At 42.0% G+C, this 20,453-nt stretch overlaps 1 protein-coding gene across 3 annotated transcripts in view; it reads left to right on the forward strand.

Annotated features, from left to right (window-relative positions):
• Positions 1 to 20,453, forward strand: part of myo16 (myosin XVI) — an 878,535-nt gene that overhangs the window by 124,802 nt on the left and 733,280 nt on the right. For all 3 annotated transcript variants that reach the window (XM_068034136.1, XM_068034135.1, XM_068034137.1), the window contains one exon: positions 6,904 to 7,047. In XM_068034136.1, the coding sequence (XP_067890237.1) occupies positions 6,904 to 7,047 (144 nt within the window). The remainder of the gene's footprint in view (positions 1 to 6,903; positions 7,048 to 20,453) is intronic.

Genomic DNA, 20,453 nt, shown 5'->3' on the forward strand with positions numbered 1-20,453 from the left:
ACATCATGTTTATGAATACGGCAGCTGAAAGTCCTTTCAGCAATGGAATCTGTGAAAGGTATCATGCGGTGATCGATGAAATGCTGCATAAAATTTTAGCTGATCAACAAGTTGCAAGTTGATAACTATCCTGGCATGGACAGTTCATGCAAACAATTTAATCCAGATGGTTGAAAGATATAGTTCTTATCAATTAGTTCATGGGTAAAATCAAAAATTGCTTTCTACACTGCATGATAGTCCTCAAAAAGGTATTACAATTGGTTCCATTTGTTACTGCACATTTGATTGCTTTACATATAGGCAGACTGGCTTTCATCAAGGCTGAGGTCTCGGGAAAGACTCTCTGAAACAGAATTTAATTCAGGTGAATTGGTATATTATGAAAGAGAGGGTAATAAGGAATGAAAATGCCCCGGTAAGATAGCTGGCCATGATGGTTCATTCCTCATGATTAATCAGAATTAATTACAAAATCTCAGACTCTTAGCAGCCGATGGACGTAAATGAGGCACCTTGTACCTCAAGTAGTGAAGGTCCTCAGGAACAGAATATGGTAGGGCTGGAGAGTGGTAGTGTGAGTGTTCATGACCAATTGCCCAGAGTGAGTACTCAGGTGACATATATTCCAGAGAGGTCCAGTGAAAGGAGGGATGTGACAACTGTGGGAGTTGCCAGAAAAGCTACTGGTGAGTTTAAATATTGGTTCAATATTGAGGATGATGGCCAAGAAGTGAGGTCCATGGACTGGCAGAATAGGGTGAAGAAATGGAGATTAAGAAAGAGTAGTGCAAGTACTGTTGACTATGGTGGATTGGGAAATGTTACTTAAAGGGATGATGGTGGATAGGCAATGGCAAACATTCAAAAAGCACATGGATGAACTGCAACAAGTGTTTATTCCTGTCTGGCACAAAAGTAAAATGGGAAAGGTAGCCAAACCATGGCTTACAAGGGAAATTAGAAATAGCATTAGATCCAAGGAAGAGGCGTACAAATTTGCCAGAAAAAACAACAGACCTGAGGATTGGGAGCAGTTCAGAATTCAGCAAAGGAGGACCAAGGGATTGATTAAGAAGGGGAAAATAGAGTACGAGAGTGAGCTTGCGGGGAACCTAAAAACTGACTAAAAGTTTCAATAGGTATGTGAAGAGAAAAAGATTGGTGAAGACAAATGTAGGTCCCTTACAGTCAGAAACAGGGGAATTTATTATGGGGAAGAAAGAAATGGCTGACCAACTAAATGCATACTTTGGTTCTGGGTCACAAAGGAGGACACAAATATCATACCAGAAATGTTGGGGAACACATGGTTTAGTGAGAGGGAAGAACTGAAGGAAATCAGTATTAGTAAAGAAATGGTGTTGGGGAAATTGATGGAATTGAAGGCCGATAAATCCCCAGGGCCTGATAATCTACATCCCAGAGTAATTAAGGAAGTGGCCCCAGAAATAGTGGATGTATTGGTGGTCATCTTCCAAGATTCTATAGACTCTGGAACAGTTCCTACAGAATGGAGGATAGCTAATGTAACCCCACAATTTAAAAGGGAGGTAGAGAGAAAACAGGGAATTACAGACAAGACAGCCTGACGTTGGTTGTGGGGAGAATTCTAGAGTTCATTATTAAAGATTTTACAGCAGAGCACTTGGAGAACAGTGATAGTATAGAGCCAGCATGGATTTACAAAAGGGAAATCATGCTTGACAAATCTACTAGAATTCTTCAAGGATGTAACTAGTAGAGTTGATGAGGGGGAGTCAGTGGATGTGGTTAATTTGGACTTTCAGAAGGCTTTCAACAAAGTTTAGTTTTAGTTTAGTTTAGAGATACAGCACTGAAACAGGCCCTTCGGCCCACCGAGTCTGTGCCGACCATCAACCACCCATCTATACTAATCCTACACTAATCCCATATTCCTACCACATCCCCACCTGTCCCTATATTTCCCTACCTATACTAGGGGCAATTTATAATGGCCAATTAACCTAGCAACCTGCAAGTCTTTGGCATGTGGGAGGAAACCGGAGCACCCGGAGGAAACCCACGCAGACACAGGGAGAACTTGCAAACTCCACACAGACAGTACCCAGAATTGAACCCGGGTCGCTGGAGCTGTGAGGCTGCGGTGCTACCCACTGCGCCACTGTGCCGCCCTGTCTCACATAAGAGATTAGCGTGTAAAATTAAAGTGCATAGTTTTGTGATGGATAGAAAATTGGTTGGCAGACAAAAACAAAGAGTAGGAATAAACGGATCTTTTTCCAAATGGCAGGCAGTGACCAGTGTGGTTCCGCAGGGATCGATGCTAGGACCCTAGCTATTCACAATATATATTAATGATTTAGATGAAGGAACAAAATGTAATATCTCCAAATTTGCAGATGACACAAAACTGGGTAGGAGGGTGAGTTGTGAGGAGGATGCATAGAGGCTTCAGGGTGATATGGACAAGTTGAGTGAGTGGGCAAATGCATGGCACATGAGGTATAATGTGCATAAGTATGAGGTTATCTACTTTGGGAGAACAAACAGGAAGGCAGATTATTATCTGAACGGCTATAAACTGAGAGAGGGGAATATGCAACGAGACCTGGGTGTTCTCGTACACCAGTCGCTGCAGGTAAGCATGCAGGTGCAACAGGTGGTAAAAAAGGCAAATGGTATTTTGGCCTTCATAGCAAGAGGATTCGAGTACAGGAGCAGGGATGTCTTGCTGCAATTATACAAGGCCTTGGTGAGGCCACACCTGGAATATTGTGTGCAGCTTTGGTCCCCTTAGCTGGGGGAGCATGTTCTTGCTATAGATTGAGTGCAGTGAAGGTTTACCAGACTGATTCCTGGGATGGCAGGACTGACATATGAGGAGAGATTGAGTCGGTTAGGATTATATTCGCTGAAGTTATAGAGTCAAAGAGAGATACAGCACCAAACCAGGCCCTTCGGCCCACTGAGTCCACACTGACCATCAACCACCCATTTCTACTAACCCTACATTAATCCCACCTACACTAGGGGCAATTTTTACAATGGCCAATTTATCTATCAACCCACAAGTCTTTGGCCTGTAGGAGGAAACTGGAGCACCCAGAGGAAACCCACACAATGACAGGGAGAACTTGCAAACTCCGCACAAGCAGTACCCAGAACCAAACCCAGGTCACTGGAGCTGTGAGGCTGCAGTGCTAACCACTGCGCCACTCAGAAGAGTGAGGGGGATCTCATAGATACCTATAAAATTCTAACAGGACTTGACAGGGTAGATGAAGGAAGGATGTTCCCGATGGTGGGGGAGTCCAGAACCAGGGGTCATAGTCTCAGGATATGGGGTAAAGCTTTCAGAACTGAGATGAGGAGAAATTTCTTCACCCAGAGAGTGATGAGCCCGTGGAATTCTCTACCACAGAAAGCAGTTGAGGCCAAAACATTGTATGTTTTCAAGAAGGAGTTAGATATAGCTCTTGGGGTGAAAGGGATCAAAGGATATGGGGGAAAGCGGGAACAGGTTACTGAGTTGGATGATCAGCCATGATCATATTAAATGGTGGAGCAGGCTCGAAGGGCCAAATGGCCCACTCCTGCTCCTATTTTCTATGTTTCTACTGATAGTGGGTCTGGAAGTAATTCTTACATCAAAAAACAATCAAGTGCTGGAAAAGACCCTCTGATATTGCTAAAGGGCAATCTCGCAGTGGTCGGCCCGACAGACATGAAAGTACAGTAGAGGCCTCAACTAGAATAGATCAGTCAATAAAGTAAAGGCGTCTGAACAGTCTCTGAACAGAACGAGAAGCAGAAGTCCTCATGTGAATTTTAGGTCGCTGCCAATAAACTTGAGGATAAACTAATATCAGAGATAAAACAAAGGGGATTAGATAGAGAGAGCTCAGATTTTATTCTGAGGTACCCAATGTTACGAGCAGGTAGTTATTCTTTTCTTTCTCAATAAATTTGTCTGTTTTTGCAACCACCTGTCCGTAAATAGATTGAATTTCTTTCCCTCCCTTAAACCCTGATCATAAATGACCGCAACAACAACATGGTTGTTGAAGTTAAAAACAAAGAAGTTTTATTTACACACTCTTAAACCCGGGAAGGGATTTAACTTCACCACACATGCTTACAAACATTCAGGGAAAGATTAAAAATATATAAAAAGGCCAGGACATATACTAAATAGAACTATAAATTAACATGAATTTCAGTTAAAAGTAATGTCCATTTATATTATCAAAACAAGTGTCCAAAAATGGGAGATCACTGACTACAAATGCCAAATAGGGGAGGAGCTGTTGGAAATATCTCATCTTACAAATTTCTTCTTTGCACTCTCAAAGGTAAATTGAGGTAGCTTAATTTGGCTGAAGTCACCTTTTTCTTAGGTGGAGAGGAAGCTAGCCGATGGCAAGTTTTCTTGCTATTTTTGCAAATTGTGTCTGTAATTTTCTTCACTGTTTGCCGTCTGTGACTTCATTAATTTTTCTGGCTTCTTGCAGACTGTCTTAGAGAGAGATGTCCAGCTGTAAGCAGCTGGGCTAATCTGCTAACAAAAGGCAGCTGTGGGTTTGAAAACAGGCTGTACCCTCAAACTGATACAGTTTCAAGTCCAGGCAGGTTGGATAAGGGGTTTCCTGGATCCTAAAGCTAGACCCTTTTCAAGTTGCTGTCGCACCTGACCTCTCTCCTCCATTTTGACAATCGGAACATAGAAGTAGAAATTTAAACAGGCTGCATAAAATGGCGGTTGACATTTATACTTAAATGCACAAAACACAATTTACAAATGGGATTCTCATCTATTCGTGACACCAATAAGGGACAACTAGCTTTGTCACATAGGTGAATTAGTACTGAAAAAGTGCTTGTAGTTGGGACTTATAAGGCTAAAGCAAGGTTAGCTGTGAGGGGTTTTGAAGAGCAATTGAATGATGCAGATGTTAGAGTGGACACTGTCACAGGTGGAAAAGTAATCTTCAAAATATTTTAGCTCTTTTGGCCACATATTTATGGGACTGTAGATCAATCAATGTAAAAGCAGCATTTCTGCAGGGTGATAATTTTCTGCAACGAAGGACAATTATGAAAATGAAACAAATGCATCTATGGCCTGAATGATGCTAAAGACAGATCCTGCAATGTATTATTGGTATCATAAATTAAAACTTGCAGGCATCTTCATGATGTATGTTGATGATTTCTTATTGTGTGATACTGCGGAATTTCAGAAAGGTGTTATTAATAAGATTAGAGTGGAATTTAAAATTGAGAATCAGGCTTGTGGAGCTTTTAAATGTATTGGTTTAGATATTAAGCAAAGTAGGTCTGGAATAACTTGAAATTAACAATCCTATTCAGACAGTGTTACTCCTGTCCCAGTTAATCAAGCTAGGTCATCACAGAAAGATGATGTTATATCTAAAGAAGAGACAGGGTAATTACAAAGCTTGATTGGTCAGTTGGGCTGGCTGGGTATTCAGATTAGATCATAGTTTTGATGTTTTGGAGTTAAATACCAGGATGAAACACCCAACAGGGCAAATACAACATTAAAAAAATCTGGACAAATGCATACTTTTAATTTCCCATCCTTGGGTGACCCAAAGAACTTAAAACTAATAATTTTTAGTGAAGCTTCACATGCTAATCTTCCTGATGGCTACTCTAGTACAGCTGCTTTCACAATATTTCTTATGGGGAATATTGTCCTTTAGCTTGGGATGCTAGGAAAATAAAAGCTTTGTTAAAAAAACTTCAGCTGCTGAAACACTGGCTCTTCTGTAGGCAGTGGATATGGGATTCTATTTGTCAAATATTTTAAGTAACGTACTGTACAATGGGCGTAATGAAGATAGGATACCCATTCAATGTTATATAGATAAATTGTTCATTGGGAGATAATGTACACTCTGTGAAAAGTGTAAGTGAGAAAAGGTTATGGTATGGCCTTGCTGGCTTGAAACAAACGATGGAGAGAAAGGAAATCTTTAAAATTAAAGGTGTGGCTGCAAAACATCAACTGTCTGATTGTTTTATACAGAAAAATGCATGTATGATGAAATTGTTATGGTCCTATAGGAGAGGTGTCTGGCAATGTAATGCTTTTTACAGACTATGGAGGCTTTTGATTGAATATGTCTTGAAATTTTGGTTGTGCATATTCACTCTATTGTATCTGTTGATCGTATATTAATTGTGTTTATTTGTATGGGTAGTGGGCATTAACTAGGGATTCACTTGCGTCCTATAAATAGGCACAGACTGAAATAGTGCTGTGTTAGGAGATGTATGCTTCTAATGTGTAACTCTGTAAATAAATATAAAAGTGTGAATAGATTGGCTCCAGTTCTGTCCTTCAGCAATTGGAATAGAACAAGGGACATGAGATGACAGCAGGAGCTAGTGGAGAGAACACTTCCTCTTTCTACTATTCTAATTTCATCCATCCTTGTCACTAGTCATTGTTTGTTGTTCTGAGCCAAAATAATTCTCCCTGCAATGCAATGTCATAAAATTACTCCAATAGTCTTTGCCATGATAGTCATATGTAGTAAAGCATTTTATCTTTGGTAAGAATACCTAAATGTTCAGATGATCAGAATATTCGGCTAGATTATAATGACATTTTTTTTAATGATCACACAGTTGTTGGTCCATTTGTTTATCATATATTAAATGTCTTTTTTTGCAGGCCATTCTTTCAGTAAGTGCCACATCTATGTCTTTGTGTCACATTTTGTTAATAACACCTCTATTTTGATAAATATATCCTTCAACTCAACATGAGCAATGCCATGGGTAAATCTTCTGTTTTCCTTAAATTTACCAACCTGGTGACATATAAAAAGAACTGTAGAAGATGAAAGATAATAACATTTCTAATATGTTACCTTCTCCTTTAAACAGTGTGCTCGATATGACAACATCTTTGCTGCAGAGATTCTAATTGAAAGGGGAGTAAACGTCAATCGGCAAGATGAGGATTTGTGGACTGCACTGCATGTGGCATGTGCTTGTGATAATCCTGATATTGTTCTGCTTCTCATGTTGGTGAGTACATATTACTGACTTCAACAAACTTCGTTAATATTTCAGAGCAATGCATTCAGTGAACCGGTTATAGAGGATGTTTAAGCATAGCTCCAATGCTTCACCTGTGCTGTTTCAAGATGCCCTCCAACTGCCTCATCCCCAGCTTTTCTTTTCCTCCATCTGTGATGAGGTTATTGGATTTCATTCAACAACCTCCCTTCCCAAGTAACATAAATATCAGGGCTCCAAGGGTGTGGATGAATAACTGAATGCCTAAAGGCATAGCAGAACCACACTTTGGTGCTGCGGTGTGCATTCAGCAGTAAATTTTCAATTGGATGCAAAAAAGCAAGACATTTTTTGCCAATTTATTTGCAGAATACAGTGAGATGAAGAAAAAAAAATCATTGTTGTTGAATAATTTCCCACTATGTACATTCTCATCTTTAACACACCTGCCCAAACATTTATCCACTGGGACCCAGTATCAGAAACACCTGCCCAAAGACTCTGGGTGCAAAATTGGGCTCCAGAGCACACGTAGTGTCAAAATGGGAATATGTTTGATGTGGTGTACAAGGAGTTTGATAAAGTGCCACATAATAAGCTTGCCAGCAAAGTTGAAGCTCATGGAATAAAAGGGACAGTGATAGCATGGATACGAAATTGGCTGCGTGACAGGAAACACGAGTACTGGTGAACAGTTGTTTTTAGGAATGGAGGAGGGTATATAATGGGTTTCTCCAAGGATCGGTACTAGGACCACCAACTCCTGATCCGTTAATGACTTGGAATTGAGTGAGCAGGGCAGAATTTCAAAATTTGCAGATGACACAAAACTTGGAAGTATTGTGAACTGTGAGGAGGATTGTGGTGGGTTCAAGAGGACATAGATAGGCGAGTGGAATGGGTGGACACATGGCAGATGAAATTTAATGCAGCAAAGTGTGAAGTGATACATTTTGGTAGGAAAAATGAGGAGAGGCAATATAAAATAAAGGACCCAATTCTAAAGGGGGTGCAGGAACAGAGAGAACTAGGGGTATATGTGCACAATTCGTTGAAGGTGGCAGGGCAGGCTGAGAAAGTGGTTAAAAAGACATACGGAATCCTGGACTTAATAAATAGAGGTATAGAGTACAAAAGCAAGGAGGGTACGATGAACCTTTATAAAACATTGGTTCGGCTTCAACTGGAGTATTGCGTCCAATTCTGGGCACTGCATTTTAGGAAGGATGTGAAGGCATTTGAGAGGGTGCAGAAAAGCTTTATGAGACTAGTTCCAGGCATAAGGGGCTTCAGTTATGTAGATAGATCGGAGAAGTTGGTGTTGTTCTCCTTTGAGAGGAGAAGGTTGAGAGGAGATTTGATAGACATGTTCAAAATCGTGAGGGGTCCAGAGAGTAGATAGAGAGAAATTGTTTCTATTGAGAGGAGAAGGGATGAGATGGAATGATTAAGGTGTTTGGCCAAGAAAAAGGGCAACATGAGGAAAAACATTTTTATGCAGCGAGTGGGTAGGATCTGAGAGTGTGGTGCAGGCAGATTCAATCATGGCTTTCAAAAGGGAATTGGATAAGCACCTGAAGAGAAATAATTTGCAGGGCTACGAGGAAAGATAGTGGATGCATTGGAAGGGTTCCTGCAGACTGGAAAGTAGCAAATGCAACCCCACTACTTAAGAAGGGAGCAAAAGAGAAAACGGAGAACTACAAACCTGTTAGTTTGACATCTGTGGCAGGGAAAATGTTAGAATCTATTTTCAGGATGAGATAACTGAACACTTAGAAAATAATTATAGGATTGGGCAGAGTCAACATGAATTTGTGAAAGGGAAATAATGTTTGACAAACCTTTTGGAGTTTTTTGAGGATGTTACGTGTAGCATAAATAAAGGAGAACCAGTGGATGTGGTGTATTTGGATTTTCAGAAGGCTTTTGATAAGGTCCCACACAGGAGGTTAGTAAACAAAATTAGAGCACATGGGATTGGGAGTAATATACTGCAATGGATTGAGAATTGATAAACCAGAGGGAAAGCAGAGAGTAGGAATAAATGGGTCATTCTCAGGACGGCAGGTTGTTACTAGTGGGGTACAACATGGATCAGTGCTTGGACCACAGCTGTTTACTATCTATATAAATGATTTGGATATGGGGACCAATTGTAATATTTCCAATTTTGCAGATGGCACAAAACAATGAGGGAATGTAAGTTGTGAGGAGGATGCAAGGAGGCTTCAAGGGAAATTGGACAAGCAAAGTGAATGGGCAAGAACATGGCAGATGGAATATAATGTGAATAAGTGTGAATTGATCCACTTTGGTAGTAAAAAACAGAAAGGCAGAGTATTCCTTAAATGGCAGGAATGATGTCCAAAGAGACCTGTCCTTGTTCATGAAGCACTAAAAGCTAGTATGCAGTGCAGCAAGCAATTAAGAAGGTAAATGGTATGTTGTCCTTCATTGTAAGGGGATTTGAGTACAGAAGTAAAGATAGACACACAGAACCATAGAAAAGTTACGGCACTGAAAGAGGCCATTCAGCACATTGTGTTGGCGCCAGCTAAAAAAAAACTCGCAGCTCAACCTAATCCCACCTTCCAGCACCTGGTCCATAGCCTTGAAGGTTATAGCACTTCAGGTGCATGTCCAGGTACCCTTTAAATGAGTTGAGGGCTTCTGCCTCTACAACCGATCCAGGCAGTGAATTCCAGACACCCACCATCCTATGGGTGAAAAAGATTTTCCACATGCCCCCTCTAATCCTTCTACCAATCATCTTAAATCTGTGCCGCCCTGGTACTTGACCTCTCCGCTCGGGAAAACAGGTCCTTCCTGTCTACTCTATCTAGGCCCCTCATAATTTTGTACATCTCAATTAAGTCACCCCTCAACCTCCTCTGTTCAAAAGAAAACAACCCCAGATGATCCAATCATTCCTCATGCCTGCAATTTGCAAGCCCTGGCAACATTCCTGTAAATCTCCTCTGTACTCTTTCCAGAGCAATTATGTCCTTCCTGTGATGTGGTGACCAGAACTGTACGCAATACTCCAGCTGTGGCCTAACCAGCGTTTTATACAGTTCCAGCATTACATCCCTGTTTTTGTATTCTATACCTCAGCCAATAAAGGAAAGCATTCCATATGCCTTCTTTACCACTTTATCTACTTGCCTTCCACCTTCAAGGGCCAGTGGACATGCACCCCAAGGTCTCTCACTTCCTCTACTGCTCTCATTATCTTCCCATTTATTGTGTATTCCCTCACTTTGTTTGCCATCCCAAAATGCATCACCTCCCACTTTTCCAGATTGAATTCCATTTGGTAATTTTCCATCCACTCAATCAAACCAATTATATCATTCTGGGGTCTACAGCTATCCTCTTCACTATCAAGAACATGGCCAATTTTTCTGTTATTTGCAAATTTCCCAATCATGCCTCCCACATTGAAGTGCAAATCATTAATATATACCACAAACTGCAGGAGACCCAACACTGAGTCCTGTGGAATGCCGCTGGAAACTGCCTTCCGTTTGCAAAACATCCGTCGACCATTATCCTTTGTTTCCTGTCACTGAGCCAATTTTGGATCCAACTCGCCACATTCCCTTGCATCACATGGGCGTTTACTTTTCTGACCAGTCTGCCATATGGGACCTTGTCAAATGCCTTACTAAAATCCATGTAGACAGCATCCACTGCACTACCCTCATCAATCCTCCTTGTTACTTCCTCAAAAAATTCAATTACGTTAGTAAGACACGACCTTACTTTAACAAATCCATGCTGACTATCCCTAATTAATCCGTGCCTTTATAAGCGACAATTTATTTTATCTCTCAGAATTGATTCTAATAATTTGATGTATTGCTTCAATTGTATAAAGCTTTGGTGAGACTGCACCTGGAGTATTGTGTACAGTTTTGGTCTCCTTATCTAAAGGAAGGATATACTTGCCATCGAGGGAGTGCAATGGAGGTTCACAAGACTAATCCCTGGGATGGCGGGATTGACTTATGAGGAGAGATTGCAGAAACTGGACCTGTATTCTCTAGAGTTTAGAAGAATGAGAGCTGATTTCATTGAAACTTACAAAATTCTTAAAGGGCGTGACAAGATAGATGTGGATGGGATGTTTCCTCTGGCTGATGAGTCTAGAACAAGGGGACACAGAATCAGAATAAAGGGGCAAGCCATTTAACACTGAGATGAGGAGGAAGTTCTTTACTCAGAGGGTGGTGAATCTGTAAAATTCTCTACCCCAGAGGGCTGTGGAAGCTCAGTCATTGAGCATGTTCAAGACAGAAATTGATTGATTTTTGAATACTAACAACATCAAGGGATATGGGGATAGTGGGGGAAAATGGCGTAGAGGCAGATGATCAGCCATGATCTGTTTGAATGGTGGAGCAGGTCAACGGGCCGAATGGCCTACTCCGACTCCTTTTCCTATAATCCTATGATACAATGAGTGGGACTAGCTGAGTTACTCTTGCAGAGAGCTGGCACAGACGTGCAACCATTTTATGAATTTAGTTACTGCATACTTTCTAATGGCTCAGTTTGATTTTGTAGAAGTGCTTGGTTTGCAGACTTGTTTAAAGTTGGTGAAGTCAACAGGTAGTGATCCTGCATATGGAGAAGGGCCTATAAAACCCAGCTTCAGACTGCACCATCTCGGCATGGGGTGGCAGCAGTCTGGGAAGTCTGGCTGAGAGGCAACAGAGCCAGAACGGCAAAGGCGGGAGCACGAATGCTGTCATCCTGAGAGAGGACAGCAAGTTTCCGCTCCAAGGAGCCACTGCTGCTCCCCCGGGATGCCACCTCAGCAACCCTAGTAATCTGCTGGAGCACAAGTTGCTGGACTGCTGTGAGGCCCTGCTACTCCTCTTTAAGCACTGGTATTCACAGCCATGATGACACCATTCTCAGCCTGGAAGGCACCAAATGGTGATTGCATGACAACAAGCTGAGATTTCATGACTGCAGTCTGATCTTCCATGGCAGCACTCAGACATTCAGTGACTTCTGTTTGTGTTGCAATGGAAGCTGAGACTTTGTGCAATCAGATGCTGCATCATAATCGGTTCCGCAAGTGTTGACATAAGGTCACCACTACTTTCATGGTGGAATGCTAGATTCTAAAAGAGGGAATAGAGGTGTTTTTTAGATCGTGGATGAGCAGCTGTTGTTTGCAATTCCTGTGTCATTTGGGAACTCCAGAACACTTCACATGTGTAGGAAGTGTCTCAAACTGCTTCAGCTCAGGCTCAGGATTTCCAAGCTTCAGGGGCAGCTGGAGTCACTGCGGAGCATCAGGAGCAAGAGAGTTTCCTGAATCCTACTGTCCAGGAGGTGCTCATCGCACAGGCAGTAAGAGTTCAGGATAATAGGTGGGTGGCCATCCGGAGGACTAAAAGGAGGCAGGAACTGCATAAGTCTTTGGGGTGTGTGCCACTCTCAAATAGTACACAGCTTTGGAGATTGCTGAGAGTGACAACACCTTGAAGGAATGCAGTTCAGACTATGGCACCAATGGGCATGGGACTGTAGAGGAGGGAGCAGTAAACTGTCGAAATGTAGTTGTTACAGGAAATTCCATAGTTAGGGGGACAGACAGGCATTTCTGTAACTGTCATCGTGAATCCCAGATGGTGTGTTGCCTCTCTGGAGCCAGGGTAAAGGACATCACAGAGAGGGTGCTGTATATTCTGCAGGGGAAATGGAGTGAGCAAGAATTTGTGGTAAATGTTGGTGCCAACAACATAGCAAGGGCAGGTATTGAGGTCCTACGGTTAGATTTTCAGGAGCTCGAGTGGAAGTTTAAGAGTAGGACCTTATGGGTAGTAATCTTTGAATTACTCCCAGTGCCACGTGCTAGCGAGGGTAGAAATAGGAAGATAGATAGAATCAGTGTGTGGCTTCAGATTTTTGAGACATAGGGACCAGTTCTGGGGCAGAAGACAACTATTCAAAAGCAACAGGTTGCACCTGAACAGGACCAGGACCAGGACCAATGTCCTCACAAGGAGATTCACTGGTGTGATTGGGAAGGGTTTAAACTAAATTGGCAGGGGGTGGGAACCAGCATACAGAAGTAGAAAAGAGGAATAAGATGTATAAAGGAGTGAGAGTATTGGACAGTACTAGGGAGGGGACTGAGAAGGCTACGAGGAATGAAAAGACAGGATTACAATGCATGTATATAAATGCACAAAGTGTGGTGAATAAAGTTGATGAGCTGCAAGCACAAAGAGTAGTATGCGAATATGATGTAGTAGCAATAACAGAAACATGGCTTAAAAATGGTGAGGATTGGGTGCTTAATGTACAAGGATATAAAGTGTGTAGAAAAGATAGAGAAGGAGAAAAGGGAGGTGGGATGGCAGTACTGATTAGGGAAGACATTGTAGTGTTGGAAAGAGGGTATGTCCTTGAGGGGGCAAGAACAGAAAGCATTTGGTTAAAGTTGAGAAGCAAAAAGGGGATGATCATGCTATTAGCGATATTCTACAGACCTCCAAATAGTGAGCGAGAGAGAGATTGAGGAGAAGGGAATCACAGAGATGTGCTAGAACTATACAGTAATGATATCGGGGGACTTAATTACACAAATATTGATTGGGATAATTTTAGACAAGAGGGGAAGGAATTTCTGGAATGTGTTCAGGAGAACTTCCTTGATCAGTATGTTCTTGGCCCAACTCTAAAGGAGGCATTGCTGGATCTGGTGCTGGGAGATGAGGTGGGCCAAGTGGACCAAGTGACTGTGGGGAGCACTTGGGTAAGAGGGATCATTGTATCATAAGGTTTAAACGCATTATGCAGAAAAGCAAGGAATGATATAAGGTAGAATGGCTAGATTGGAAGAAAGCTAATTTCAATGTGATGAGAAGGGATCTAGCCAGAATAAAATGCAACCAAAGACTGACAGGAAAAAACTGTAAAGGAACAATGGGTTATCTTTAAGGAAGAGCTGCTTCAGGTACAGGCTAGGTACATTCCAACAAGCGCAGAAGGCAGGGGAACCAAAAACAGAACTCTTTGGATGACGAGTGAGATAATGATGAAACAAAAAAAGAGGCTGTATGATACACATCAGGTGAATTCTTCAAGTGAGAACCAGGCCAAATACAATAAGTTGAGATGGGAGGTGAAGAGAAAAATAAGCCTGGCAAAGAGAGAATATGAGAATAGAATGGCAGTTAACATAAAAGGGAACCCAAAAATCTTCTACTGGGATATAACAAGTAAGCGGGTAATAAGAGGTGGAGTGTGGCCTATTAGGGGACAAACAGTGTACTATATGCTTGAAGGCACATGGCAAAGGCTAGAATACTTGACTATTTTGTATCAGTGTTTACTAAGGAAGAGGAATCTGCCAAAAGAAGCAGAGAGAATAAAGGCAATGGATAGGGTAAAAATTGAGAGGGAGGAGGTACTGGAAAGGCTGGCTATGCTTAGGGTAGATAAGTCCCCTGCTCTGGATGGCTTACATCCCAGATTGCTAAAGAAAAGTAGGGGTGGAGATAGAGGAAGGGCTTGTCATAATCTTCCAATCTTCCCTAGATATGGGGGAGGTGCCAGACGATGGAAGTGTAGCAAATGTGACACCTTTATTCAAGAAATGGTGTAAGGACAATCCTAGCAACTACAGGTCAGTTAGTTCAACATCATTGGTGGGCAAGGTTTTAGAAACAATAATCAGGGAAAAAAATCAATAGGCACTTGGAGAGGTTTGAGTTAATTGAAGGTTGCCAGCATGGATTTGTAAAAGACAGATCGTGCTTGACTAATCTAATTGAATGGTTTGATGAAGTAACAGAGAAGGTTGATCAAGGGAAAGCAATGGATGTTGTCTATATGGATTTTAAGAAAGTGTTTCATAAAGTACCGCATAAAAGGCTGGTTAACAAAATTGAGGCTCAAGGAATAGTAGAGTCAGTGTCCATTGGATACAAAATTGGCTTATGGACAGAAAACAGCAAGTTGTAGTATATGGTAGTTTTTTAGGCTTTGGGATGGTAGACAGTGGTATTCCTCAATGGTCAGAGCTGGGACCACTGCTTTTTTTGATATATATAAATGACTTGGATCTTGGAATACAGAGTAGAATTTCAAAATTTGTCGATGATACCAAATTTGGAGGAGTGGCAAACAGTGAGGATGATATGAACTGCATGCAACAGGACATAGATAGGCTAGCAGAATGGGCAGACAGGTGTCAGCTTATGCATTTTGGCAGAAGAAATAGGATAAGGCAATACAGACTTAATGGTGCGGTTCTAAAGAGTACATGAACAGAGGGACCTGTGGATTCATGTGCATCGATATTTGAAGGTGGCAGGACATATTGAGAGTGTGGTTAGCAAACATATGGGATCTTGGACTTCATAAATAGAGGAATAGAGTACAAAAGCAGGGAAGTTATGCTGAACCTTTATAAAGCTCTGATTAGGCATCAACTAGAGTATTGTGTCCAATTCTGGTCGCCGCACTTTAGGAAGGATGCAAGGGTGCTTGAGAGGGTGCAGAGGAGATTTACCAGAATGGTTCCAGGGATGGGGGTTTTATTTATGAGGTTAGGTTGGAAAATCTGGGGTTGTTCTGCCTGGAGCAATGGAGATTGAGGAGAGATATGATAGAAATGTACAAGATTATGACAGGCTTAGATAGGTTAGACAAGGAGGAACAGTTCCCATTAACTGATGGTACAAGGACTAGGGGACACAGATTGAAGGTTTTGGGCAAGAGATGCAGGGAGAATCTGAGGAAGAACTTATTTACGCAGCAAGCAGTAATGAACTGGAACTCACTGCCCATGAGGGTAGTGGAAGTGGAGACAATCAACGATTTCAAAAGGAAATTGGATGGGCACTTGAAGGAAATAAACTTGCTGGGCAATGGGGATTGAACAGAGGAGTGGGACTGACTGGATTGCTCTGCGGGGAGCTGGCATGGATTCGATGGGCTGAATGGCCTCCTATATCGTAAATGACTCTATGACTATGAGAGCAGATGGGGCGGCACAGTGGTGCAGTGGTTAGCACTGCAGCCTCACAGCTCCAGCGACCCAGGTTCAATTCTGGTTACTGCCTGTGTGGAGTTTGCAAGTTCTCCCTGTGTCTGCGTGGGTTTCCTCCGGGTGCTCCGGTTTCCTCCCACAAGCCAAAAGACTTGCAGGTTGGTAGGTAAATTGGCCATTATAAATTGCCCTTAGTAGGTGGTAGGGAAATATAGTGACAGGTGGGGATGTGGTAGGAATATGGGATTAGTATATATGGGTGGTTGATGGTCGGCACAGACTCGGTGGGCCGAAGGGCCTGTTTCAGTGCTGTATGACTAAAACTAAAAAAAACTAAAAAAAACTCTGCGTCAAGTTGGAGCTGCATTCCATGTTCCTTGACAATGATACCAGGTTTTCTGGCAGACCTGCCAATGCACCAAGCATGTCTGTGTGCATACCCATCAGCCTTTGTCTGTATGCCGCCCCATTAATGTCCTCATCTAAGTCCTCTGCAGTAGAACTCATGTGCAACCTTGTCCTCTGGGGAGCTGCCATCTGCATTATTCTTTTTCTCTGCCCTGGCTGCAGGCCACTCATGCCCAGTGACTCACCACATGCTGATCACACCTCTACACTACCATCTAAGTATGCGGTGTGCAAGTATCTGAGCTGGTGGCTGCGGGTGTGAGATCGAGTGATGATATTTCTTCATCGGTGTCTTGCTCCACTTGCACGTCACGCACCCACACTATTGCTTGATCAGGTGGCAGTTTTTGGGCATCTGAAAGTATAAAGGCACAATATAGTGTTGGGGTGAGGGAAGGGATTGGGGAAGCAAGAGGTTCATGCTTACACCATCTGAAGCTTGTAACTCAGAAGAGATTGTGGGATGAGGGGGATTTGGGACATCAGAAGGTCGATTAGGTAGGTACATACCATCACCCTCTATGGTTGAAACCCTGCTGCTGGCCATGGCCTCAGTTGCGGCTGCACCAATGATTGCCAGCACCATTTCGTCCATTAGGGTGACAGCATGTGACCATGCCTGTCTCCCACCGGTTAGGTTTTGATGCCTATGGTTTTGAGTCATCTTCTGCAAGAGAGAGGGAAGTGTGTTAGTGATTGTGGCACATTGTGTTCATGTGATGTGCCTGTCATAGTTGAATAATTGGCAGTGTGTGCAAACTGTGAAATGTGGTTATAAGGTTTGTAGCAGTGCTACATTTGTGAGGGTGAGGTGAGGCTATGAATGCGATGTCTGTGTCATGCTTGATAGAGATTGTTGATAGGTGAATGATGGGTGTGTGATGAATGGAGCATTGTATGAGACTTGTAGTTCATTTGTAAGGACATGGCATCTGAAGATGCATTCACTGACTTTGACCACTCGTGTAAGATCGTTAGACTTGTCCCTGCACTGCATCCCGGTTCTTGGAGCTAGATGCTGGCATTGATCGTGATGGCTACCTGCTCCTATTGCCTTCTTAATGTCAGTCTGAAAGGCCTCCTGGCCCCCAGAGGGAAAAGGTCCTTATTATTCCTGGCCATCTCCTGCACCAAGACCTTCTGTGCTGCATCAGAGATCCCTGGAACATGCTGGCTGACCTGTTGCACTATTTCCAATCTTATTTCTGCTCAGGGACTCTTCTGCAACCAGTTTCAGCACCTGCTACAACCAGAATACAGCTCACCTTTAAGGGATTCAGGCTGGCTTTCAGTAGTGCAGGCTGACTTGAAGTGGTGCTAGCCTCACATGAACTTGGGACCCCTGCTGAGGCATGTTGCCACTCAGCAGTACACTTGATGCTGCACTGCACACCATTGTGTGTTGTCTGCATCGCTACAAACAGGCACAGTTTAATTGTGCATCATGATTTCACACCACCCCCACCACCTGTTTTCCGGCCTAATCCAATTTTTTTCCCATCTGTGTCACATGGGTCTGACAGCAAAATTGACTTTAATAAAATTAATGAAGCATAAAGTGAAACCATTTGTATCTCATTAATGAGCCATTGTGCTGCAAGGTTCAAAAGTACATGGGTTTTACTATCACCTGATGGGAAATTCATCAAGATATCAAATAACTGGTCATGAAAAGTAAGCAAATGAAATTGGACAGTAATTGATGCCAAGTATTAACAAGACACAATAGGTCTTCCAACAAGAAATTATTTTAATTTAGGATGAAAAATAGTCTTTGTTATTGATGCACAGCTTTATGATGAAAACAGCTAGTTTTCTAATTTTTTTTTTAACCTATATATATCTTTCTATATATTAGACCAGGACAGTAATGAGGTCCTTTAAATTAGTATTTGTTAATTTTTTTAAACTTTTCTCTCAAAAGAAAGTAATCTATAATATCCCTGTCAGCAGCATTTGTTGTTTGATTAATTTCTTCTGGTCATCTCACTCGACTATATTCACCCATGAATTGGTGTATGAGTATAACATTGAACATGAATGTCGGTGACAATGGGGTAGCATTCTGATATTAGCACTTCCTGGATAGAGCAGACTTGTTGCAAAGGCCCTTTTCCACTTAAGCTTCCACTTTTGCTACTCATTACATACGTGTGTTTATCATCATGTTCATGGAACAGGGTCCCTGTGGGATCTGCCATGCAAAGAAGTGATTTTTGAAACAAGTTAAGAATGTGTTCTTTTTTGTGGCTATCATACTGCAGTCACATATAGTTTATAATTCGTAGGAAGGTGGAAGTTGCAGCTCATGGACCATGAAGCAGGATAAGGACTACAAAAAGGACATTAATTGTAAAGTTTTGCCTATATTAGAGATGGCAAATCACAGCACCGGAAGCACAGTGAACTGAACCATCTTACATTGCATTGATGCTGAGTATTCAGTATCCTTCACTGGCATGAAACTATTTGTTTGCATTTTGCATTCAAAAGCAGAATTTGTTTAACTCTGCAATTTAATTGAAATGTAGCCTTACCAGGTTGTAAACATAGTGGTGAGCAAACTGCAGCAAACACTTTGTTTAAGATTTTCCCTCATGCACTACAAATAAAAGGGCCAATTTTCCAAATTCATGCTCCAAATTAAAGCATTATTTCATATAACTAAAGGGAAGGCTGTAACTATTTTCAGCAGTGGACTATTCCTAAAAGTGTTCATACACATTTACAGATTAGCTGGAGGCTGTGACATAGTGGTAATGTCACTGAAGTACTAATTGAAAGCCCAGGTTAATGATAGGGGTTCGGATCCCACCACGGCAGATGGTGAAATGACCATAAAACCATTGTTGATTGTTGTAAAAACCCATTTGGTTCACTAATGTCCATTAGGGAAGGAAACCTGCTGACCTACATGTGACTCTTAAAAAATGGCCTAGTAAGTCACTCAGTTCAAGGGCAAATTAGGGATGGGCAATAAATACTGGCCGAGCCAGCGATGCCCACAATAATGATTTTAAAAAAAATTACAGATGATATGCTTGAGGTGCTGATCAATACAGTGAAGAAATGTAATGGTACTCAAGGCCACTCATCAGAGCATTGTCATCTGAAATATCTGACAACAGATGTGTGTTATCATTCTCTGCAATATCCAGAGGCAATGTCTATAAACCTTCATGAAAATGCTACCCACAGATTCCTGAAGAAGCTGTCTGCCCCAAGTATGCACAGCACAGAGTGTGACCTGGTGACTCATTATTCCTTTACAGCTCACTCCTCCAAAGGTTTTATATAACCTCAAAGATTTATACATATTTGGCATGCATGACCACACAATAGCACAGCATGCATACAAGATGCAACTTACATGATATTGTAGAATGGTAATAGCACAGAAGGAGGCCAATCAGCCTGCCCTGGCTCTCAGTAAGAGCTATTCAGCTAGTCCTACTTCCCTCTCTTGTGTTGCTGGGTTCTTCACACAAACTTACCAATTACACACTGATGAATGGTAACAAATACTTTGGGTTCATTTTATTGAAGACTCAAAATACTATATACTAGTTACAGGAGAGCTCTATATACACATCTTACTGGGATCAACACAACCCCTACTGCTGTGTCATATGCTGTATGACATCATTTCCTGCAGTGATGATGTACACTCATATTTACATATTGTCATGGGAGTGTTTTTTTTCTGTTAAAAACTAAGGGGGTCTGTATGCATTTAATAACTGAGAGGAGTTTTTTTCTCTCTCTGGGAACAGTGAGTGCGAGCTGCAAGAGAGATGAGGTCACATGCTGTATTGTATCAGTTTGACTGTGTCTAAAACTGGCTGGAACTGGTTTGTTCTGGTAGTCCAGAAGAGCTTCTCTCCCTGAAGGAAGGTTTGTCTCTCTCATTAGAAAATCTACATAGGCCTAGAGGCTGTGTTTCACCTAAAGAGGAAAAAGACCCCTGGAAAGGAATCCTTGCATT

Source organism: Heterodontus francisci, chromosome 6 (genome assembly GCF_036365525.1).
Source record: "Heterodontus francisci isolate sHetFra1 chromosome 6, sHetFra1.hap1, whole genome shotgun sequence".
Lineage (NCBI taxonomy): Eukaryota > Metazoa > Chordata > Chondrichthyes > Heterodontiformes > Heterodontidae > Heterodontus > Heterodontus francisci.